The sequence below is a fragment of the Heteronotia binoei genome, chromosome 7 (assembly GCF_032191835.1).
Source record: "Heteronotia binoei isolate CCM8104 ecotype False Entrance Well chromosome 7, APGP_CSIRO_Hbin_v1, whole genome shotgun sequence".
Lineage (NCBI taxonomy): Eukaryota > Metazoa > Chordata > Lepidosauria > Squamata > Gekkonidae > Heteronotia > Heteronotia binoei.
This window is the reverse complement of record NC_083229.1, coordinates 58,327,563-58,354,095: the sequence shown is the minus strand read 5'-3', so window position 1 is coordinate 58,354,095 and position 26,533 is coordinate 58,327,563. Positions and strand designations below refer to the sequence as shown.

Here is a 26,533-nt window from a genome sequence, read left to right as displayed (position 1 = left end):
TGTCAATATTTTCCTGTTAAAATGAATTATGAGCCAAGTTTGAAGTTTATGATGACTATTCCAAAATCAAATACAAGGGAATGGTTTGGGTTTTATATTTGTTTAAATACACAGAGGCTTTTTCTCTGGTCATGTTTTGATGCACTTTTGTTAACTCAAACAAGCTGAATGAACAAGTTGGAAATTTCTAAAATGCAATACCTGTTTTTCTCTGCCTCCTCAACTATCCTGCACAAAAATATTATGTGCTGTTGAAAGCCTCAAATCCATACAAAGGATTTAATGGTACAGGGGTACTTTATTAGCAGGAGGAAAACCTTGAAAATTCACAGGCTCCACACCAAAGAACTGCTCCTCTAACAGGTAAGCAAATTCCTCCAAGGAAGTTTTGTGCATGAAAGAGTAATAAAACAGAACTGTTCTTCTGTATGGTGGAAGAAGAGTGAGAATTAAGTTATCAGATCTCCAAAGCATGGCTTAATGTTCAGCTCCTTCCTTTCCCCATCTCACCTATCAGTGCTTTTGTTCCCTTTTCCATGACCTACTGTAACTACAGTTTAGTGTCACATCATTTATAGAGCCATAGAGAATCAGTTTGGTGTAGTGGTTAACTGCGCGGACTCTTATCAGGGAGAACCGGGTATGATTCCCCACTCCTCCACTTGCACCTGCTGGAATGGCCTTGGGTCAGCCATAGTTACCACAGAGCTTGTCCTTGAAAGGGCAGCTTCTGGGAGAGCTCTCTCAGCCCCACCCACATCACAAGGTGTTTACTGTGGGGAAGGAAGATAAAGGAGATTGTGAGCAGCTCTGAGACTCTAGAGTGGAGGGCAGAATACAACTCCAATGTCGTCTTCTTATTATTCCTTTTTAGATATTTATACCTCACTTTTCTCCCCAATGGGGATCAAATACAGTTTACATCTTTCTCCTCTCCTGTTTTATCATCAGAACTATCACATCATGACAAAAGATAAGGCTGAGACTGGGTGACTGGCCCAAAGTCAGTCAACAAGCATTCATGGCAGAAATGGGTTCAGACTTAAGTATACCAGATCATAGCTCAACACTCTTAACTGTACCATGCTGATGCTCATAATCAGGATTAGCTATCGGTAGAGATTACCAGAATGCAAACCATAAATTTAAAAGTCCACTACACGTTATAATCCTGGCTATATCTAATTATACTTACCCCTCATGAAAATGCAATACTAAACTATTATTACTGCAAACCATGGAGGGGGAGGAAACTTTACAAACAATGGATAACAGAGAGGGACAGCCTGCAGGACACTAAGCATTAAAATAATAATAATAAAATACCAATCTTCCGCAGTGACCTACCACCCCATCTTTGTAAAAATTTGTAGAAAACATGTATGAATGATCATATGACTGTTTTGGAAATCCTGTTTTATTAAAGTAGTATATATACTAACAGAAGAAGAAAAAATGCTTAAACCTGCTATAAAGCTGCTTCCCAGCATAGAATAGTGAGATCTGCAATAAACTTCATTGATTGACTTGGACATTATCTAAAGGAGTTGCATTATGTCCAAGAATTTGTAAGCACTAATATCCAAGTGAATTAGTAACACATCACAAACCTCACCATTCCATGCTGGGAACCAGCTCAGCATTTTTAAATATTTGTGAAATATGAATTTTCTTTTGATGCCTCTTAAAATAATATTCCACATTTCAGTTCCATACGTGGATCATGGAGTATCACTTAGTAATAAAATTACAGAAATAATTATATCTAAAATATAAAGCATTATTGTCAAGCGCACTTATTTCTGTAACATAACTTATTTCTGTAACATAACATAACGACAAAGAGCAGGTCACCAGCTCTCTACTGCTCCCCCCTTATTTACAACCATTGGGCAAGTAATAAATCCATCTGGCCCAAGGATGTTTATGCTACAGCCTGGCTGGTACCACTTTCAAGTCGCCTCTCCCACAGGTTCACACAGACAACTCTTATTGTCTGCTAGAGAAGTGTGAGAATGGGAGATGTTTTTAATAGCCTAAATTCCTTAGTAATAAAAGAGATAGTGTTTAGTAACCTTTGAACCCGTGACTCAAGTATGCATCTGTATGGTAACCTTTGAAGATATCCTATGTAGCAACTGTGTAACCCTGTATATGTCATTACTCCCAAGGCTTGTGTCCTTGGTACAGCATTTGAGTTTCTAACAATAAAACAGCTTTGATTTAAAACAAAAGACTGCTTATTGAGAAATAGCGACACTTGACATTTTGGGAGTAATCCCACTTGGGGACCTAACCGACTTGGAAACTTTCTACCCAAATGGCAGAGAGAGCTCCAGATTATGGAGAAGCCCCCGAAAACCCAGAACGACCAATTGCTGAAGATCAAGGACCCGACACAGCCCCGAGACAACCTCCATAGCACATACTCGACGCCAGGAGGCCGGCAGGGTGAGGGTCTCTGCTGCACATACAGTGACTGTTTATAATGGATTGGGGCCCCAGAAGGTCCACCAGCCTAATGGACAAAGCGCCCGCTCGGAGAGAGGCAATCTTGGCGCTGCCCCCCCCACGCACAAGGACGGGAGACGACAGTGACCAGGGTACCTCGGAGGTAAAATATTTAGGTGTGGAGGTAACAATGAAGAATATTGATCTGTTTAAAAATAATTATGAGAAGTTATGGCGTAAAATGGATGGAAATATGTTAAAATGGAATAAACTTAATTTGTCACTGCTGGGTAGAATAGCTGCAATTAAAATGAATATTCTACCAAGAATAATGTATTTGTTTCAAACTATTCCCATTGTGAAAGATAGTAAACAATTTGATAAATGGTGAATGGAAATTTCAGAATTTGTGTGGGCTGGGAAGAAACCAAGGATCAAAATGAAAATTTTGACAGATGCAAAAGAGAGAGGTGGATTTCAACTACCGAATTTAAAATTATGTCAGGAAGCCGTTTGTTTAGTAACGATAAAAGAATGGATAACGCTGTTAAACAAAAAACTCTTAGTGTTGGAAGGTCATGGAAATAAATTTGGCTGGCACACTTATTTGTATTATGGAAAAAAGAAGATGGACGGTTTTTTCTCTCACCATTACATAAGAAATAATTTGCTAAATACATAGATGAAATATAAGAAATATGAAGATGAGAGAAGACCGTTATGGATAGTGCCAGCTGAGGTAATAAAAATAACGGCTGAGATAGGTGAAGAAAAGTGGTTGTCATATAATCAATTATTAAAAATACAAAGTGGCAAAATAGAATTGAAAACTGCTGAAGAGTTGAATAAAAAATATGATTGTTCCAAATGCAACAAATAAAGAGCTTGGTGGATAATGATATCAAAAATGAAGGAATAAGAAAAGAACAAACAGAAATGGGAAAAGTTCTGCTTGGAGATAATGAAAAATTAATTTCAAAAATATATAAATTACTTTTAAAATGATCTACGGAGGATGAAGTAGTGAAATCGCAAATGATTAAATGGGCTATTAATGTAAATAAAGAAATACAGATGGAAACTTGGGAATACTTGTGGAAGAATTCTATGAAGCTTTCGACGTGTCATAGTATTAAAGAGAACTGTTTTAAAATGATGTATAGATGGTATATGACTCCTAAAAAATTGGCAAAGATGAACAATAAAATGCCAGATAGATGTTGGAAATGTAAAAAAGATGAAGGTTCTTTCTACCATATGTGGTGGACTTGTGAAAGAGCAAAAAAGTATTGGCAGATGATTCAGCAAGAAATTTCTAAGATCTTGGGATATGAATTCAAAAAAGTTGCAGAGACTTTTCTGTTGGGATTACAAATGGAAAAATTTCCAAAAGAAGATAGAACTGTAATTTGGTACTTGCTTTCAGCTGCTAGGATATTATATGCGCAGTTGTGGAAGCAAGAAAAAATACCAGAGAAATGGGATTGGATTATAAAAGTTATGACATGGAGTGAAATGGACAAATTAACAAGAATATTAAGAGACTATGTTTTAGAAGTTTTTAAGATGGAGTGGAAAAAGTTTATAAATGTAGAAAAAGAGTGGAAAATAAAAGGACATTGGACAATTTTGATAATGATTAAGTTTAAAAGAAAAAAGAAGAATATAAGTTTTTGTTTTAATAGTTAAGGGTACCTTTAAATATTTGCATTGCAAGTAAATAATATCGGCGGGGGTCAAGTAACGGGGGAGGGGTGGGTAGAAAGTAATATATGGGTTTTTTTAAGATGTAAGAAATAGATTTATTACCATATGCTACCAATAAAATTGTTTTAATCAGGGAAGAGCGATGCACCGATCCGATTCCAGATTAGGAGGAGGAGGAAGAACAAAACCCCAACCCGCAGGACTTCCTCCAAACGATGAGGTTAGAAATGGCAGAGATGGCCAGAAGCTTAAGAGAAGAAATGCGAGCCAACAATGCATTCATGGCCCAAGAGGTGAGGAAGCAACTAGACCAGACATTGCAACTGCTGGCAAAAAGAGGGGGGCAACCACCACAACCCCTCCCCTAGCACCGTCACAGCTGCCTCAGCAACCTCAGCCGCTGCTACAGTTGCGAGATTACAGGAGAGGCCGTGAACTGGATGCCACCTTTGACAGAGACCCCGAAGAAGTGGAATAGTTTTCAATACAAGGTAATAGCTTTATGTTCTACTGGGGGCACACTTCCCCAATGAATTTAGCCGAGTGGATTACTTAGGCTCAAAACTGAAGGGGGTGGCCAAGAGATGGTACGTGAGCCTGTACGAGACTAGGAGCCCCGAATTAGAGGCATTCCTAAGAGCTCTACTGATGCAGTATGAAGATTCTTTGTAAGAGACCCGAGCACTGACCACATTGAGGGACCTACACCAGGGGTCCAAAGCCGTGACAGATTATGCAGCCGAATTCCAAGCCAATGCAGCTAAAGCGCGAGGGTGGAACAAGCAGATGAAGATAGAGCAATTCCAGAAGGCCTGAATGCCAGCTTACTGGATCGAGCCTTCCAACAGGCTCACCCTACCACACAGGTGGGGTGGGTGCAACTGGCGGGTGAGGTGGAAACCAACATGAAAAGAGTGGTTCTCCAGCGTCAACAGCAGCAAGGGGGTAAGGGGGGACATGAGTCTCAGCGGGGGGCAAAAGCAGAAGGGCGGAAAGCAAGTAAGTCTTGGGAAACAGCTAAACCATCCACCCCTAGACGTTGCTTTCTGTGCGGCGACCCCAACCATATGGCGGCCAATTGCCCCAAGCGGCCTCGAGGCCCCCCCTCACCCCGAAGACCAGCGCACCCAAGGCGAAAAAGGCAGAGGGATGAGCGAAAGAACCAGCTAAGGACAGCTCAGTGTCTGCAACCCCACAGGAGGAAGAAATCATCGTTGTTGACGAGTTGGGAAAAGATGCCTGGGAAGACGAGCTGGTGGGAAACGAAGGTGACCTGCACTGAGGCACCAAGCAGCAGGTCGTGGAATTAACGGCGCCGCTGACGGTGAGAATTACTGGGACCTTGTTTTTCATCCCACTGACTTTACTGAACCCTAGACTTAAATGTTTTATACATGCCCAAGCACTGCTAGATTCAGGGTGCACCAGAGACATAATCACACCCAAACAGGTAGAATCCCTTTGACTCCCTATGAGTCCACTACAGCACCCCATACAATTTGAGCAAATGGATGGGACAGTGATGAAGGAGGAACCCTGTACGAAGCAAACCCAGGGGGTGCCAGTGGGAACAGAAGACCACTGGGATACAGAAATTTTTGTTGTGGCCCCTTCTTCATCATTTCACATTGTCCTGCGAGTGGGATGGTTGGCCAAACATGAACCCAACATAAAATCATAGACTTTAGAGATGGAGGATGCAAGCCCCATCAATGGAACGTGGAGAGGGGTCTGGAACTTCCCCCTCTAAATGAAAAACTATGCCTCACTATAGAAGAGGTGAAATCAATTCCCCATGAGTACAAAGACTTAAAACAAGTGTTCAGTGAAGAAGAAGCAAATGAGCTTCCCCCCTCATCGAGACACTGACTGTGCTATAGAATTGATTCCGGGGCAGAGCCTCCCTCGAGCTAAACTATACTCCATGGGGTGGAGTGGAACTTCATGAGAGAGTATGAAGAACTTCGCATTTCAAAACAAGAACTTAATGCAGGGGTTCATCAGACCGGCTACAGCCCCCCCCCCCCCATGCCACCCCCATACTGTTTAGAAAGAAGGAGAATGGGGGGCTCAGGCTATGTACGGATTTTAGGGGGATCAACGAGATTTCTACCTCAAATGCGTCCCCCATACCCCAATAAAGGATTTATTGAGTACCATGTCAGAGGGTACTCACCAAACTGGACCTAAGAAACGCTTATTTCCAGGTACACATGAAAGATGAATGGAAGACGGTGTTTAACATGCTGATGGGACAATTCAAATACTTGGTCATGACATTCGGGCTACAGGGGGCCCCAGGAGTTTTCATGAACTTTATAAATGAGGTCCTGTGAAAACATTTGTACAGAGGGGTATGGTGTACCTGGACGATATAATTATTTATTCAAATGACATCCCCTCCCATGTGAAATTAGTGAGGGAAGTCTTAGCCACGCTCTATGAAAATCAACTGTATGCAAAACTATCCAAGTGTGAATTCCATAAGACCGAATTGTATTACCTAGGTTACAGAGTGTCGGGGAGGAGTTTGGCAATGGACCCCGCCAAAATACAAGCCGTGCTAGATTGGGAACCCCCAAGAACACGTAGACAGCTCCAATCCTTCATCAGATTCGCAAATTTTTATCGTAATTTTATACAAGGGTTCACACATACCATGCTTCCTTTAATGGACCTTCTTAAAACAAAAGGGAGAGGTCCAGAGGCCAAGTGGCCAGGAGCAAAATTAAATTGGACAGAAAATTGTCAAGAAGCTTTCAACAAGTTAAAAAGGTGGTCCACCAGCGAACCCATCCTGATTCACCCCAATGAGTTAAAACCTTTCGTGGTCCAATGCGACGCCAGCACTGTCGCTGTGGGGGCAATTTTCATGCAATTGGTCGGTGTGGGACAAGGAAGCTTCCATTGTAACATTCGCACTAAAGACGCGGAGAGCTTGGTTAGAAGGGGCGAGAGTCCTGTTTGAAATATGGACCAACCATAAGAACCTGGAAGCCCTTACTGGTCGCAGGAAACTGACTGAGAAACAGATCCGGTGGGTGGGATTCTTTGCTAAGTTCAATTTTAAACTGAAGCACAACCCGGGATCTAAGAATTTTCTGGCCAATGCACTATCTTGACTTCACCAGCACAACAGCCAAAGGGAGGAGGTGATCGATTCACGCATCTCCCCCAGCCAATTGGGGGGAGTAGTAACTACCCGCTCAGAAGCAAAACGCGAAAAATTAGAAGAGAAGTGGGGGGGGGGGGGGAGAAAGACTGATTGCCGAGGTGGAAAAGGAAGAAGATGCAATACCTGAGGGGGTAAAGAAAGGAGAGGGGGCTTCTGGTACAAGGACAGTAAACTTTACGTACCAGAGAGCCTCTGGAAAGTGCTCCAATTGTGTCACGACAGCAAGCTATCTGGACATGACAGCAAGCTATCAGCAAGCTTTGGATATGTCAAAACCCTGCATCTAGTGAATAGAACATGGTGGCCATTTATGAAAAAAGATATCTCTGATTATGTTGCTTCATGCCCAATATGCTTAATGGCTAAAGGGGGGGGGGGAAGAACCCTAAGGTTGTTACAACCACTGGAAATAGCAACCAGACCGTGGTCGGTAGTCTCATTGGATTTTATCGTAAAGCTTCCCCCCTCTCAGGGAAAGACCGTAATTCTTGTAGTAGTGGACACTTTCTCTAAGCAAGCCCACTTCATTTCATGCTCTCAAATACCCACAGCTAAAAGACCAGCTCAGTTATTCTTCCAACACGTGGTAAAACTGCAATCATTTCCGGGTAAGTTAATTAGTGACAGAGACATACAGATCGTTGCCAATTTCTGGCGGGAGTTTTGTAAATTAACTGGGATTGAGCAGAGATTGAGCTCTGCTTACCACCCTCCAGACTGACGGACAGATGGAAAGAAAAATGCGCTGCTGGAGCAATACTTAAGATGCTTTGTGAACTATCAGCAGTCCAACTGGGCAGAATTGCTTCCATTTGCAGAATATGGCTATAATAACAGCATACATAGTTCCACCAAATCATCCCCCTTCCTGGTAGTGAATGCGTATGAAGGGAAACCCTTTCCACAACTACCAGGGGAAACGATGCCTGAAAAACCATCAACTTTTGAGCAATGGTGGGGAAAGTTGGGGAAGGCTTGGAACAACATCCAAGAAAATTTGGAATTGGCTAAGGAGAACTACAAAAAACATTACGATAAGCATCATTCACCTGCTTGGGATTTTTTTTTTAAAGCTTTAAAATAATTTATTCAATAAAGGAAACTTCGTTATTACATGTTACAATATTACATACTCAATACACTCATTCAGTAATACATAAATATATCTCTATCCCAATTATTACCACACCCGGGAGCCAATTGAAAATAAGAGAAGAAAAAGAAAAGGAAAAGGAAAGGAAAAGGAAAAAACACCCCAGAGAGATAGTTGGATATAATCCTTTTTGTAAATTAACCACTTAATCTTTACTTCATTCTTTCACATCAAAACTTAAATTCTTCATTTTCACCTTAATTATTAATTATCTCTTTTACTCCCTCGTATCCTTCTTTACTATCAATCCACATGTAAAACTTTTCCCATTTCTTACTTGCCTGTATTTTAGATTCCCCATTAATAATTGCGGTCAGTACATTCGCCTCAGCTACCAGGAAAATTTTATCAGTTACTTCTAATTTAGGATATTTCGTTTGTCTCCAGTACTTAGCATACACTATTCTTGCCGCTGCAAGAGTGTAGCTTATCATATACATATCATCTTTTGGGGTCTCTCTATTTATCATTGAGAGTAGCATTACTTCTGGTTTAAACTGACATCCGTTTGTAACAATTTCCCTCAAAAAATCATAAATTTCAATCCAATATTTTTTTTGCCATTTTACATGTCCACCATAAATGAAAAAAAGTGGGATTTTAAAATGGGAGAAAAGAAAATAAGAACATAAGAGAAGCCATGTTGGATCAGGCCAATGGCCCATCCAGTCCAACACTCTGTGTCACACAGTGGCCAAAAATTTTATATATATATATACACACACACACACACTGTGGCTAATAGCCACTGATGGACCTCTGCTCCATATTTTTATCTAACCCCCTCTTGAAGCTGGCTATGCTTGTAGCTGCTACCACCTCCTGCGGCAGTGAATTCCACATGTTAATCACCCTTTGGGTGAAGAAGTACTTCCTTTTATCAGTTCTAACCGAACTGCTCAGCAATGTCATTGAATGCCCATGAGTTCTTGTATTGTGAGAAAGGGAGAAAAGTACTTCTTTCTCTGCCTTCTCCATCCCATGCATAATCTTGTAAATTTCTATCATGTCACCCTGCAGTCGACGTTTCTCCAAGCTAAAGAGCCCCAAACGTTTTAACCTTTCTTCACAGGGAAAGTGTTCCAAACCTTTAATCATTCTACTTGCCCCTTTCTAGACTTTTTTCAATGCTATAATATCCTTTTTGAGGTGCGGTGACCAGAATTGAACACAGTATTCCAAATGAGACCGCACCATCCATTTATACAGGGGCATTATGATACTGGCTGATTTGTTTTCAATTCCCTTCCTAATAATTCCCAGCATGGCGTTGGCCTTTTTTATTGCAACCGCACACTGTCTTTTTCAGTGAGTTATCTACCACGACCCCAAGATCTCTCTCTTGGTCAGTCTCTGCCAGTTCACACCCCATCAACTTGTATTTGTAGCTGGGATTCTTGGCCCCAATGTGCATTACTTTGCACTTGGCCACACTGAGCCTCATCTGCCATGTTGACGCCCACTCACCCTGCCTCAACAGATCCCTTTGGAGTTCCTCACAATCCTCTCTGGTTCTCACCACCCTAAACAATTTAGTGTCATCTGCAAACTTGGCCACTTCACTGCTTACTCTCAACTCCAAATCATTTATGAACAAGTTAAAGAGCATGGGACCCAATACTGAGCCTTGCGGCACTCCACTGCTCACCGTCCTCCACTGCGAAGACTGCCCATTTATACTCACTCTCTGCTTCCTATTAGTTAGCCAGTTTTTGATCCACAAGAGGACCTGTCCTTTTACTTCATGACTCTCAAGCTTACTAAGGAGCCTTTGATGAGGAACTTTATCAAAAGCTTTCTGGAAGTCAAGGTAAACAATATCTATCGGTTCTCCTTTGTCCACATGTTTGTTCACCCCCTCAAAGAAATGTAACAGGTTAGTGAGACAAGATCTTCCTGTACAGAACCTATGCTGAGTCTTCCTCAATAACTCGTGTTCATCAATGTGCCTACTCATTCTGTCCTTGATAATGGTTTCTACCAACTTTCCCGGTGAAGTCAGACTGACTGGCCTGTAGTTTCCCGGATCTCCTCTGGAACCCTTTTTAAAGATGGGGGTGACATCTGCTACCTTCCAGTCCTCAGGAACGGAGGCAGATTTCAATGTAAGATTACATATTTTTGTCAGAAGATCCACAAGTTCAACTTTGAGTTCTTTCAGAACTCTTGGATGTATGCCATCCGGACCTGGTGACTTATTAGTTTTTAATTCGTCTATCAGTTGTAGGACCTCATCTCTTGTCACCTCAATCTGACTCAGGTCTTTCAACACCCCTTCCAGTATAAGTGGTTCTGGAGCAGGCAAACACTTCTCATCTTCCACAGTGAAGACGGAGGCAAAAAATGCATTCAGCTTCTTAGCCATTTCCCTATCCCTCCTTCAGTAATGCTTTTACCCCTTGGTCAACCAAGGGCCCCACTGCCTCCCTGGCTGGTTTCCTGCTCCTAATATATTTGAAGAAATTTTTATTTTTGGTCTTTATGTTTTTTGCAATATGCTCCTCATAGTCCCTTTTTGCCTGCCTGATCACAGTCTTTCATTTGATTTGCTACAGCCTCACTTGGACTAGCTTTCCACCGCTTAAAGGAGTCCTTCTTACCTTTTACAGCTTCCATTACTTTGTTTGTTAACCATGCAGGCCTTCTGTTATACCTGTTTGTGCCTTTCCTAACTTGTGGTATATATTTTATCTGAGCTTCTAGGATTGTAGTTTCAAATACCCTCCAAGCTTCCCCGAGGTTTTGACTGTATTTACCATTCCTTTCAGTTTCCTCTTCACACGCCTCCAAATCTCAGAGAATTTACTCCTTTTAAAGTTAAACATGGTTGTGCTGGTCTTTTGGGGCAACTCTCTATTTATACAAATGGTGAAATCAATAACGTTATGGTCACTGCTCCCAAGCGGTGCAATCACTTTTACATCTCTCACCAAATCTTGGGCATTACTTAGGACCAAATCCAGGATCGCCCCACCCCTGGTAGGTTCAGAGACCATCTGCTCCATAGCACAGTCATTGAGAGCATCTAGAAACTCAATCTCTTTCTCTTGACCAGAACACATATTGACCCAATCAATCTGTGGGTAGTTAAAATCACCTATGATGACACAGTTTTACGTCTAACCACTATCTTTAAGCCTTCCATCATATTATAGTCGTCCTCTATTTTTTGATTTGGTGGGTGATAAACTCCCATAGTTAAATTTCCTTTTGGGCCCTCTATTTCAACCCAAAGCATTTCTAGAAGGGTTGAAATAGAGGGCCCAAAAGAAAATTTAACTATAGAGATACAGTGTTTCTATCTACCAAGAACTTGCCTCTATCACAAACTTCTAAAAAACTGGCATGCAAGTTTTTGGGACCGTTCCGTATTATAAATAAAGAGACTGTAGAACTCGAATTACCCAAACTGTTTAGTAAAATAAAATCTTTCATTGCAGTTTACTTCAGAGGGATCCTGGAGCCATGCCTTGGCACCCCCGACCCAAAGCTCCAGAGCCTATTCCAGTGGGGGACCAGAATCACCATGAAGTAAAAGAAATCTTAGATGCTAAACTGAAGCGGGGTGTATTGTATTTTCTGATTAGATGGAAACATTTCTCAACAGCACATGATGAGTGGGTCCAATGTGAGAGCGCCAGCATTAATTAAACAATTCCATGCTAAATATCCTTCAAAACCTCGGAGAGGGGCTTAGGGGGGGCAGTATGTCAAGCGTGCTTATTTCTGTAACATAATTGTTTCTTAGACAAAAAGCAGGTTACCAGCTCTCTACTGCTCCCCCCTTATTTACAACCATTGGGCAAGTAATAAATCCATCTGGCCCAAGGATGTTTATGCTACAGCCTGGCTGGTACCACTTTCAAATTGCCTCTCCCACAGGTTCACACAGACAATTCTTATCGTCTACTAGAGAAGTGTGAGAATGGGAGATGTTTTTAATAGCCTAAATTTCTTAGTAATAAAAGAGATAGTGTTTAGTAACCTTTGAACCTGTGACTCAAGTATGCATCTGTATGGTAACCTTTGAAGATATCCTATATAGCAACTGTGTAACCCTGTATACATCATTACTCCCAAGGCTTGTGTTCTTGGTGCAGCTTCTGAGTTTCTAACAATAAAACAGCTTTGATTTAAAACAAAAGACTGCTTATTGAGAAATATAGACGCTTGACAATTATAATATCTCACACAGGCATTTAACAAATATTTGCACTTTTCAGTTTGCAAAAAAAAATTATATTGCCTTATTGCAACTTGCAGATTTGCTGTAGTTCTACATCCTAAATAGTCTCATCCCTTTTGTTGGCAAGCCTCCTTCAAGACATGTGTGCAGAGCAAATATCAGCTCTTTCTTCTAAACATACTGATTTCCTAGATATGCTACAATTACTTGGTTTATGCCACCAAACATTAAAGCCAGTGAATGATGAAAGAGACACCACAAAAATGTTTTAAGCCAAAAAGAGAGCCTTTTGCCACTGGAACTTGTCATGGCAATGACACTTTCTGACATGCCTCATTATTATAGGAAACATTATCACAGGAGAAGTCTCAATGAAAAGCACTGCAATTGGGTTCAGGTCTGGAATTTTTTTTTATTAAACCAAGCTTTACTTTGAGGAAAGAACAGCTGATTAGCTAAAGTATGAGAAACTTCCTGAACAACAGCTGATTAAGAGCAAAACTCATTAGAACGAGAAGACCAGATTTGAGCCTCATTTTGCTGCAAAACTGTGAAAGGAAATTACATGACACAGTTATGTGACAGGAATGGGGAGCCAGAGTTATGTCCTTACTGGTTCAAGGCCAGGATTATGTGCAACAGGCTAAAAAAAAAGCAAAAAGCCAGGGATAGCATAGAGGAATCTCCTCCAACATGAAGTGACCTCACCTCACTATCCTGCTGTTCTTCTCAAGTCCAAACTAGATGACATCTCCAAGTCCTAGTATGGAACCCCTGAGATGCATTCACCATACTGTGTTACCACCAGGGAACTCCTTTTAACAGTGCTGCAGGGGTCATTCTGGTTAGGACCACCACAACATGAGAAAGGAAAGGCTCCTGCTTCCCCCACCATGTGCCATTTTTCTAGCCAAAAATTTCACTGGGGAGTGTCATCTGCCCATGTTATTTACCTGCTGCTGCTGTTGCAGCAGGATATGGCAGCCTCTCATGGGCAGACAGATCACCCGGCTTGGTTGTCACTGGGCTTGATTATCTTTGAGTGCCAAAGCCACAACATATGGACTGGTTGTAAGTGGAAGAGAGGTGGAAGGCATCACAACCTTGCTGTCTTCTCAGCAAACCTTTTGAAAAGATATCAAAAAGGAAGGCATATCTACAAAAGGCTTTTGGCCCAGAAGGAAGGGCTCCATTACCCACCCAAAAGTCCTGAAATCCACTACTTAGGGAGGAGGAACAATTCTTTCAAGAGAGAACTGAAGGCTACATAGTCATTGGGGATTTCACTGTTGGAATTTTAAACTGCACAAAACACCACCCAGGTAATGAATTGCAGAATCATAACAACTTTTCAATAAATATTCAGCATGTGGTAAAGAGGCAAATGACAGAGCTTACAGGACAATTACAATCCATGCTCACCATCCAAGTATGGTATTAGTAAATGATGATTCTAATAGTTAAGTGAATGTAATTAATAAGGTTCCATGAAATGAGGTCCAGCATTCTGTTCAGCCAAGTATACAGCAGGCTAGAGAATTTGGATGTTTCACTTGTGCCAAGAGAGTATTCTATTTTCAGCATAGTACCATGTGGATTTAGAAAAGTATTATACTATCCTACATATTATATATAATTTTTGAAGCAGAAATTATTACTTTTGCAGGAAATTAGGAAAAATGTTAATTTCCATTCTAAAACCAGTCAAGTACTCGAAGCCCCGCAGCCAAAAACAAATGGTATTCTTCATTATTTTTCGGCTATTATTTAAATACTTACAGTGAAAAATACGGAAATCAATGTATGGATGAGAACCTCTTCTCTCTGTTTCAAATCCTGCCCGACTTCTTACTCGTACATCTCCTAGAAATAGGGTCAAGAGTGAAATACACCGTGTCGAAGAGCTACAGAGAAAATCGCAACTGAGTACAGTTGCAATGTGTATATGTATGTTGTGTAACAGTCATACAACAAACCTATTCAATATCTATTGTCTTTAGAACTGATATTTCAAAATAAAGTTTGAAGACTTTTCAAGCTTGCAATTGCATGCTTTCATTAAACTGTTTCCTGCCTTAGCATACAGCCAAATGCATAAGTACTTAGATGAATTTGCATATGCTAAGTTAGATCATTATCATTAAACAGGAAGAAGTGTTAGAACTTTATTTTTGCTCCCTGACACCATACGGTTGTCCAAAACAGTGAGTTAAGCTATAATAATCTCACATTAACAAATTTTACAATTATAATTGTTGCCAAAGATTACTTACTTGTGTTCAGCTGTTTGAATATTACACAAGACCCTATCAAAACACCAAAACTTAGTATTAACGATCTAGAGATTAAAATATTTTTCTATTTCAGCTAAGCAGTCATCTCAAATAGGTATTATTACTAAAAAGCTGACCACATAAGTAGCTTTCAAAAACGAAAATGCAATATATTTGTATGAATTTACATTCGCTAACATACCCTACTGCTTGGAATTCTGGGAAGATCACAGCTATGTTTAAAAGCTTTGCAAGATTCCCAAATATCCTGTACACATAAAGAATGTATTATATTATTAATATTTTAAACTTGAAGTATAGGCCAATCAAACAGTTACACATCTGCTTTTATTTCAGTGTTCAAATTTATACTGCCTGGCAGAGATGTGAAGGCTGGGAGTGGGGGTGTTGTTTTTTTAAAGGATCTTCTTCCAATGGAAAGAGAGGGTTTTTTGTCAGTGTTCCATAAAATGTCCCAATTCTAGGATACTTTGGAGAGCACAGACAGAAAATCTCTTATAAAGTTCCTTTAGAATGAGTGAAATGCTTTGTAAAGAATTTTTCTCACTCAATATGTATAGCATGAAAAAGCTCTAAGACATTCTCAGCTTCTGCAATGGAAAAATTGGGAAATTCCAAGGCATACACAGACAAAAAAAATCCTCCCACAATTTTCTCCCCTTTTGGAATGAATAACATGAAATGCAAGGTTTTACTCAAAATATGTAGTATGAACATTCTTATATAAGACAATCTACAGCATTAGATGATATCACCTACATATAACTGTAGACAAATACAACTTCTTCAATAATACATTTTGTATTTAAAAGGTAAATAATTTTGGCAACAATTAATATGCTATAATGCTTCAGTGTTTTCAATCTTATAAAGCTTAATATCCAAAATATGCTGGTAACTGTATATATTGTCACTGTATGTGAATGTTTCCAACCAGTTAATATAGTTTGGTTTACTACAGAAATAGTTTTCTGTTCTCAGCTTTTATTTCCTACCACTCAGGTAGCAAAATTAAGATAGAAGTGCAATGAGATATGCTACAGAAGTTGGGGTGCAAGAGTTGACAACTGAAGTATTGGGGAAACTTTCTATTTTTTTTTTATGAAGACATATGCTTTTAAATTCCATAAATATGACAAATACAGTTTTATATGCTAACTAAGTTATCAGTAATACATTTTATGTTGTTAAATTAGCAAAAGTAGTTTAGGTTTGCTAAAGTATTGCATAATTTCAATTTTTCTCAAAATTCCAATTTTTCTGAAGAAACGGGGGGGAAAACCCCTTTCAATTTTTCCAGAAATTCTGCATTTCTACTTTTCTGAATGAAGTTATTTTGAGAAGTCTGCAGTGTTGCTGAAGATACTATATGGCAATAGAGTTTGTGTGTGTAACTGTAAATTACATTAGAGGTCTTGCAGAATCAAATTTGTATGCCTCAAGTAATCTTCTGTCACCTTAAAAAGGAAGACACTGAAGCTGCATAATATTCCCAGAAAACTGTCCTAATTTTGTTACTTAGGTATAAAAGCTCTAGAGTTTCAAACTCAAGAGAATTTAGAGAACTAAAAGTAGACCCAGGATGCAATACAAGATTTTTTTTAAAGCACTGAAAGTACACCCGGTATGCAAGTAACACAGCAGATAGAACAGCAACAGGCTTAACATTACATTTACATGCAACTGCTAGAATCTAAAGAGCTACACACACACTTAGAGACTTTCAAACCTATCTTTTCTACTACAGCCAAAATCCTATCCCCACTCTTAAAGCCACTCCCAAAGCTGAGGGACTCAGTAGAGCACAGGGAAGTTGAGGAACTCACACAGTACGGAGCGGAAAAAGCTGCCATAAGATTGTAAAACCGGCTGCCTCTTTCCATGCGGGGCCCTTTTTGTATTCTGAGTAGCTAATACTCTGTTACTCAACTTTGATGAAAAAATATTTTATGTAATTCACAGGTTGTTCTTAAAAAAAAAACCTTTGCTCTGCTTTACACACAGGACAACGTCAAAGACAGGCAAACTCACATGTAGTATTTTACACGATGCTGCATATCCAATCTATATGTCTGAATCTTTGCAGGTGCCAACTGCTCAAACATATCTTAAGAAGCACATCCACAAATCTGCCCTTATCAGGATTATTCCAAGATAACAGATATGTGGGCTTCAACAGAAAGAGCTGCCACCCTACATCATTATAGAGTATCATATGATCACCGCTTATATTATATTGTAGTGATACAACACCATGAAATGAAATGTTTTTTAAATAATTTTAAACTGTAGCTATTTTTTATTGGTTTTTAATTTGTAAAAATGAATGTTGTTAGCCGCCCTGAGTCCGCTTGCAGAGAGGACGGGATAGAAATTTAAAGTAATAAATAAATATATCATGCTGCAATAATTTGTGGAGTTCCAGCAAAAAAGGGCAACTATATAATGAAGTGTTCCAAAACTCCACATACAGAAGTAATGCTATAAAGTGTTAATGCGATTACTATCCGTAGACATGAATTTAGATGCAATTCAATTGCATCTCAATGAATCCTGAATAGCTACAAGAAATTAATTCAGGCACAGACAATAAGTTATTTGTGATACTAAGGATTAGTACATAGCAGCTCTTTAATTTGGAATATTTTGCTGCTTGAATCAACATTTATTCCACTGATTGGTGGAAAGTATACAAAAAAAATTTCAAAAGGATCACTCCTGTTCAGATTTAACAGAAGTCCTACTTCTGTTAACTAGAAATACTGTCACAGGACAAACCAAGTAAGATCAATGTGAATTGGTCCCCAGATCTATTCATTACAGCAATGAATTTAAATCTCATTTAGTCAGATTTTCTTTCAAAAATTAATGTGTGTTACAACATCTATCATAATCTCTGGGCACAGCCACAACATCCAACTTTTCTTACTGCTTTAAAAAAAAACACCTGCACAATTCTTAGAGCTCTTCATTCAGAGAATCACTTTCCCATCTCTTAGACCTTCAAGTCAATCCCTTCAAAGAATCCATTCTCTGAGGAGGTAAATAAATCCAGCAGAAAAAGGGAAGGACTTTTAGGTGAACTTCCCATGCTAATGGAGTCATTTATCAAAGTTCTAAGCTCTCTCTCCTGGCTTTTAGGAAGAAATATAAAGTATATTATTTTGAGTTGGTTTTTGGAAGCCAGTAAGGCTTCTGCTGTCTGTTTTTTTTTACAATGCAAAAGCCGCATTAAACTATTTTTATTATTAATTAACCAGCTTAAGCATTGAAAAGCAGCATAAAAATTTGTAAGGTAGAAGCTTCCATAATCAAAAGTCTAGCTTAAGTATAGAATGCCCAGAAAAATGCTTCACTCAGCATTGTATTAAGTTTGCATTTGAGACTATAAAAAACCCCAAATAACTAGAAGAGATGACATGCTCTTTACGTTAGGAACAAAGTAGCAGTTACCTTTATCGCATTTTGTACTTTCCCTTCTCCAAAGAGGACAGGGCAGTATATAAGGTTCCTCCTTCTCAAATACTATGATGGGGTTTTTATTACTATTATGCAAGTGTTTAACAGCATTGTATTATTGTTTGCCTGCTGGGTTTTTTTGCTATATTGCTACATATGTACCTCACCCCCTAAGAAAACATTCATTGAAACACATTAAGCAGCATATCTGAATCAACAGAATTCTCCTTTAGTTTGAGATTCACATCTCATATTACTTCTCTGATTCAGAGATCTAGACGAAAGTAGAAAAGAGGTTGTGCAAACTCTCTACCCTGCCCTTTCCAAATGAGCTCCCTGTGTGCCCCAAAAATTCTGTGCTGAGCTTCAATGGACCCTGAAACAAAATGCACTATGAGATGCAGCTGAACAGAAGAAATCAGACAAAATCTGGTTCATCTTGTGACTGGAGGTATGCAGCACTCATGCAAGACATGCAATTTCACCCTATTCTCCCCTGTTAAATGCAGCCCCCATGCCAATGCAGTGCATGGTGTGGACAGGGGTCTGACCCTCAGCACATGATTTTGGGAATACATGGGGATGATTTAGACAGGGAAATGCGGGGGAGACCCTCTTGTATAAGCTTGTTTCACTGCAGCAGATCTAGCTCCAAGCCAGTGGGTTCGATCCAGTGATCCAATTACACCAAGATCTTCCTAACCCCCGCAGCAAGGAAAGCTGATTTCTAAAACACTGAGACCCTCATAAAGCCATGAGTCAATGGGCTGCAGTGAGAAGGACTAAGTGAGCAAAATCACTCCCTCTTCCCCTTCCATCAACTGAAGGGTCACAGGATCCAGCCCATTATGTCTAGTTAGTTTGTTGCACTCTACATGTAGAGGCAGAGAAGGGGATGGAAGAGTTTAATTTTACCCATAACTGATCAGATTGCCCGTACAGGTGTCCAAACAGATTGTATAGAGTAATAAGTTTATGGTTTTTAAGGCACCTATTTAAATTTTCAGTGGCTAGTGTTCCTCTAAGCTGTGCACATGAGCAGCCACTCATTAACACAGGAAGCCCCACTCGGCAATCTGGAGTTGCTCGGGATCTTGACCCGCCTACTGCCCATTTTACAGCAATTATATTCTGTTCAGGATGTGAACAGCTCCGCTCTGGGGGGGTGGGGAATTAAGAGGGGAAATTGCTCATGAGAGAAGGGGTAACATCACAAAAGTTATGAACAGCAACCCTGAGCATGGGCTCCACGCTGGGCCCAATGGAAGCCTCCCAGAGCCACAGCTGGCAGAGGATCCCACTCAGCAGCCGCTTTGCCTTTTGGTCTCTCTCTCTCTCTCTCCCTTCTTGCTCTGGTCACTGCCCCAAAGATGCCACTGGAGCTGAGGGAGTGGAACGGGCTACTGTGCCTGAGCAAGGTGGACAAAAAGCCAGAATATCCCTTGCAAGTGCATAATGGGGCCCTGGAGATCAATGAACTTAGCCAAATATTCACCCAAACCCAGGTCCAGAACCGTCCAACATCCATTGAGTGGAATGGCTGTGACCTATAGAAACTCTACACTTTGATCCTCATAGAACTGAATATTCAAATAGGGTGAACCCAAAGCTCAGAGAATGGAACCAGTTCAGAACTGAACTGTTGGTGACCAACATGAAAGGCAACAACATCAGAAGTGGATGTACTATGTCAGACTATGTGGGATCAGCACCTGGTAAAGGCACAGGATTTAACCACTATGTATGGCTTGTCTATGAGCAGCCCCACTGACTGACCTGCAATGAACCCATCTTGAATAACATCTCTGCTGCCAAGCGGGAGAATTTCTGAGCAGCATCATTCCACAAGATGGGGAACCCTGTGGAAGGCATGTACAACCTGGCTGAGTGAGATTGCTTGGTACCAAAGATCTATGAACAGCTGAACGTAAAACAGAGATAGCCTAGAATTTAGATTCCCACCTGACCACCACTGACCCAGTTCTTTCTCTCTCTCTGCTCTACTATGCACAATATGTCCAGTAGACAATCCTTGCAGCATTAGAAAGATTTTTCTCTCTCCCCTTATTCCATATTTTGCAACTGGAGTCACTTGAGCTGCATTCAGATGATGTTTGTGAAACAGATCTTACAAGAGGAACTTATCTTAGTTAATTGTTTTATTGGTTTTTTATAGAACTATATTTTATCCATGGTTGTAAATCGCCCAGAGCCCAGCACTAGCCAGGATGGAGCGATTCATTAAACTGAAGTAATAAATAGATCAGGGCAAGGAATGCTACTTTATGCTATAGAATCAGCAGTCTCTCTTTATTCCCTTCCACAATTGTAACAATATTCAATTTCATGGGCTGCAGAGTGCAGAATTGAGAAATTTAAAAAATTAATTTTTCCAAACTTATAACAAAACATAATGGAACCTCTACATAAGTCATACAAAAAAGATATTCATTTAGTGCTGGGACTGACAACTGGTAACAAAGGGGCTTAATTTGCAGGAGCTAATCAATCATCTCCCCAAATCCCAAGGACCCTGTTCAATACGAGCCCAGCTACTTCCTATTTTATGAGGTGAATCAGAGAGGAAAGGGCTCTTTAGGACCCCTTTCACCTGTGTGAACAGCAACAGAATTTTGACAGTTTTCCTCTTATGTACTTCAACCAGTTATTTACCTTTCACTAGGCTGCTGCTTAAGAGTCAGCAGCTGCAATGCATTAGTAGATGACCCCAACATACTTGATTCTTGTTGACATTGCTGTTTATCCTGGGAATTGGAACCACAAACAGCCCCTTGCTTGAACCTCAGCTCATAAAAATAATAAGACCCTATATCATTTCCAATTGAGGCTACTGCCCATTTCAAAATATAGCCTCTACAGAAGACATTGCTTCCAAGGGATTTAATAAATTTGTAACCTCTTATAATAAATACCCAGTTTATTTTCACTTAACATTCAGATACTATTTTCCCACTACCATACAGTATCAGGATGATAAGGCATGGGTCCATTTTGTCTCTTCTTCATTCTAACACCTGACAGTATGAACCTATTTAAGTTTTCATCTGGCACAAGGATCTTTCCTTCAGCTGAACATGCCCTTAAACTGCTTTAATTAGAAAGAAAGAGATAAAATCTCAGTGAAAGCTAATATTGCATGTATTGCTTATTCCCCACTAACATATCATTCACAATTTAACAGTATATACTGTTAAGCTGAGAACGCAGACTAAATGTGATCCACTGGAGAAGGAAATGGCAAACCACTCCAGTATCCTTGCCAAGAAAACCTTATGAACAGAAACCAAAGGCTAAAAGATATGGCGCTGGAAGATGAGCCTCTTAGGTCAGAAGGTGCCCAATATGCTACTGGGGAAGAGCGTTCAAGTAACCACAGAAAGAGTGAAGCGGCTGGGCTAAAGCCGAAAGGATGCTCAACTGTGGATGTGTCTGATGGTGAAAGAACAGTCCAATGCTGCAAAGAACAATACTGCATCAGAACGTGGAATGTAAGATCTATGAATCAAGGTAAGCTAGAGGTGGTCAAACAAGAGATGGCAAGACTAAACATCGACATCTTGGGAATCAGTAAACTAAAATGGACAGGAATGGGTGAATTTAACTCAGAGGATCACTTCATCTATTATTGTGGGCAGGAGTCCCACAGAAGAAATAGTGTGGCCTTTATAGTTAACAAGAGAGTGAGGAAGGCAGTAATGGGATACAACCTCAAAAATGACAGAATGACCTCAGTCCATATCCAAGGCAAACCATTCAATATCACAGTAATCCAAGTCTATGCCCCAACCACTGATCCAGAAGAGGCTGAAGTTCTATGAAGATCTACAACACCTTCTAGAATTAACACCAGAAAAAGATGTTCTCCTCATCATAGGGAACTGGAATGCCAAAGTAGGAAGTCAAAAGGTGACAAGTTTGGCCTTGGAGAACAAAATGAAGCCAGGCAAAGACTAATAGAGTTTTGTCAAGAGAACAAGCTGGTCATAGCGAACACCCTCTTCCTAAAAGGCGACTCTACACGAGGGCATCACCTGATGGGCAACACAGAAATCAGATTGATTATATACTCTGCAGTCAAAGATGGAGAAACTCCATACAGTCAGCAAAAACAAGACCTGGACCTGACTGCAGCTCAGATCATGAGCTACTCATTGCAAAATTCAGGCTTAAACTGGAGAAAACTGGGGAAGCCATTAGGCCATTCAGGTTTGACCTTGACCACATCCCTTATGAATATACAGTGGAGGTGAAGAATAGGTTTAAGGAACTAGAGTTGATAGACATAGTGCCTGAAGAACTATGGATGGAGGTTCGTGACATTGTACAGAAGGCAGAAATCAGCACCATCCCAAAGGGAAAAAAAATGCAAGAAAGCAAAGTGGCTGTCTGATGAGGCTTTACAAATACCTGAGAAAAGAAGGAACGTGAAAGGCAAAGGTGAAAAGGAAAGATTTACCCAACTGAATGCTGATTTCCAGAGAACAGCAAGGAGAGATAAGGAGGCCTTCCTGAAGGAATAATGCAAAGCAATAGAGGAAAATAATAGAATGAGAAGGACAAGAGATTTCTTCAAGAAAACTGGAGAAATCAAGGGAACATTTTGTGCAAAGATGGCCATGATAAAGGACAAAGATGATAGGGACCTAACAGAAGCAGAAGAGATCAGGAAGAGGTGGCAAGAATACACAAGAACTGTGGCAAGTCCTTAAAGAGATGGGAGTACCAGACCACCTCACATGTCTCCTGAGAAACCTGTATAAGGGTTAAGAAGCAACTGTCAGAATGGGATATGGAACAACTGGTTTAGAATAGGAAAAGGAGTTTGACAAGGATGTATATTGTCACTCTGCTTATTTAATTTATATGCAGAGTACATCATGCGAAATGCTGGCATGGATGAAGCACAAATCAGAATTAAGATTGCCAGGAAAAACAACAACCTCAGCTATGCAGATGACACTACTCTAATGGCAGAAAGTGAGGCGGACCTAAAGAACCTCTTATTGGAGGTGAAAGAGGAGAGCACAAAAGTAGGCTTGAAAACTCAACATCAAAAAAACTAAGATCATGGCATCTGGCCTCATCATACCTCGGCAAATAGAAGGGGAAGACATGGAAGTAGTGACAGACTTCACATTTCTGGGATCCAAGATCACTGCAGATGGTGACTGTAGCCATGAAATTAAAAGACGTTTGCTCCTTGGGAGGACAGCTATGTCAAACCAGGGCAGTATAATAAAAAGTAGAGACATTATCCTGCCAACAAAAGTCCATATAGTCAAAGCGATGGTATTCCCAGTAGTAATGTATGGCTGTGAAAGCTGGACCATAAGGAAGGCCGAGCACAGAAGAATAGATGCCTTTGAGATGTGGTGCTGGAGAAGACTCTTGAGAGTCCCTTGCACTGCAAGTAGATCAAATCAGCCAGGCCCAAGGGAAATCAACCTAGACTGTTCACTGGAAGGTCAGATGCTGAAGCTGAAGCTCAAATACTTTGGCCACCAAATGAGAAAGGAGCACTCCCTGGAGAAGATCCTAATGCTAGGAAAGACAAAAGGCAAAAGAAGAAGGGGACGGCAAAAGATGAGATGGCTGGACAGTGTTACTGATGTAGCAAACACAAATTTGAGCAGACTTCGGAGGATGGTGGAAAACAGGAGGGCCTGGCGTGACTTTGTCCATGGGGTCACAAAGAGTCAGACTCAACTGCACGACTAAACAACAACTGTTAAGGAATCAAAGGACGTCACCTGCAATAAATACTAACCTTGGATTTCTCCCTGACAATTTCATTTTGCTAATCAGAAGACTGAGCAGCTAAGTTTTTATCATTTTAAAATTATTTTAAAAATTAGTTCAAAAACCAGACCAAATGCAAGAAACTTGGATATTTAAATATTTTAACATCCATTTATTTATGAACAGATGTAATGCATCATATTATTTACTAATATTATTATTACTAATAATATTATCATATTATTTACCAATATGATGAATGACAAGCTTAACCAAATGTCTCATTTGCAATATAACAAATACAACAGAAACTAGTGTCCAAAGCTGGACTGCCTAGAATGGGAATGTGACCTACTTTTTCAAACTCTATCGCTACAGATACCAAGGGAATGTAAGAAGCCAACTTTGACATTTCTTCTTAAGAAGAAAATCAGCAGGAAGGCCAGAGGCTGCAAAGCAATAGAGGTCTAGTTAGGACTACTAAAGTTTTCCAGTTTGGCAAACAGAGCGCTGCTCTAAAGTAGCAATATATAGTGGGATAGGAACCAATTTGAATGACAGAGATAAGAACACAAAAACATGGACATAAGTATAAGCATAAGAATAATTTTGTATAGTCTGGAGAGAAAGGACAGTAACAAGTGTGTGACTTGGAATAATACTTTCACTCCTCACCATTTTTAAAGTGTCACCTATTTGTCGTCTATTTACCAGCTCTTCTCACTGGAGAGGGAGCATTACAATAGATCAGTCATTCTATTTAAGCTAATGGTGATCAGATACAGACTAGAATCAACAAGTGGCAAATGGTCATGTTACAGGTTGATCTTCAAGATCTGCTATTGTTAGCTCATCAATAGCTAACAATAGCTCATCAACAGTAGTTTTACTTCAAGATTCAATGGTCTCAAAGGCAAAGTCTTTCAACAGATATAAGAATATTTCTTACATCTTACATAAGAATATTTCTTACATCTAGTTAACATCTAAGAAAAGCAACTGGAATAATTTTGACACTGAAATGTCTCTAACTCTTTTTTTCCTGTTGTAGCCACACTACTTCAAGATTGCTGGCACATGACACTATTTAGTTTACAGCTTAAGCCGAAACTGTCCTGTAAAAATATTTGCTCATATGAGTCACTCAAATTCAGTTTAGACAAAACAAATTTTTAATCTCATAAATACAGAGTTTCTGCTGTAACCATTGCGCATTTGAAGAGACAGGAAACATACAGCAATCAAGGCAAACTTTTAAAGCAAGAAGCAGTTGAGTTTTTCAGCTTTTATTTGTGTTTCATATTTAAAATGTAAATAAAATTTAATATCTGCATCCATCCTGTAAAGTATGAGTTACTGGGGAGCCTGTAATCTCATGTTTTGTGACCAGCTCATTATGATCTTATTCAGTGCCTTAGCCTGTAAAGAACTTGTTTATGACTACCAAAATACACAGCGCCAAACCAACAATATAAACAACAAAACAATTATTGAAAGCAGCGGAAGAGAGAAGAATAAAAGAAGTGGAAAGGTGTTAAAATGCAGTATCTGCAAATACAACCTGCACATCAACTATTCTGAAAGCAAGCAGCCACACACATAGATCTGGATGTTGCAGCCAGTGACCACACTTACCTAGCATGCGAATGTACAATGCAGTTTGATCAGAACTGTCATAGGAAATTGCCCCACGTCTCTGGAAGAAAAAGACAAAACAAAGATTTATTCTGGTTCATGAAGACATTCTTAAACTCTAATTCTACCTGAAGAACACTGCCTCTGTTTCAATACTTTGTTCTAACATATGCTTTTCCTGGGGTTTCTTAGCCAAATTCTACAAAATCATCATAAAGTCATATTCACATAAGAATGTCACTATAAGTAAAGAAATGAAGCCAGTTAAACAATAAGTGGTTTTGTGAGACACAATACACTTATTCGTTTGTGATTTTCAAAACAACCAACATAAGATAAGCGACTCAGATCTAGTGCGGATATTACACAGGTTATCCTGTACTCACAGGTAAAGAAGTGGGCTGCAAGATCACACACTGCCATTCTTTGAATGCTGTGTTAGCATTAACACTAACCATTATGTATCACTAACCAGAGTGCACACCCAACCACAATTAATAACCAGCTTGTAATCTTGATTCACAATAACCCTGGTTAATGCCAGTAATGATGTAGCCTGTTACTACAGTTAACCACAGTTATGATGGAAAGGGAGAGTTTCATATGCAGTGGTAAGAAAACACTATTCAGTACATCTTTTTATTGAGGGATATAATCTTACTAGAAAGTTATGTGTAACCTCTTACCATATATAAATATATTCCAAAATCAAA

At 39.8% G+C, this 26,533-nt stretch overlaps 1 protein-coding gene and 1 pseudogene across 1 annotated transcript in view; one reads left to right on the top strand and one right to left on the bottom strand.

Moving 5' to 3' along the window:
• Window positions 1–26,533, bottom strand: part of PDE7A (phosphodiesterase 7A) — a 70,594-nt gene that overhangs the window by 26,347 nt on the left and 17,714 nt on the right. The window contains exons 2-3 of the mRNA XM_060243685.1: window positions 25,821–25,881; window positions 14,452–14,535 (exon numbers count right to left, since the gene is read on the bottom strand). Coding sequence (XP_060099668.1) covers window positions 14,452–14,535; window positions 25,821–25,881 — 145 coding nt within the window. The remainder of the gene's footprint in view (window positions 1–14,451; window positions 14,536–25,820; window positions 25,882–26,533) is intronic.
• LOC132574785 (phosphatidylethanolamine-binding protein 1-like) lies at window positions 19,796–20,367 on the top strand (annotated as a pseudogene).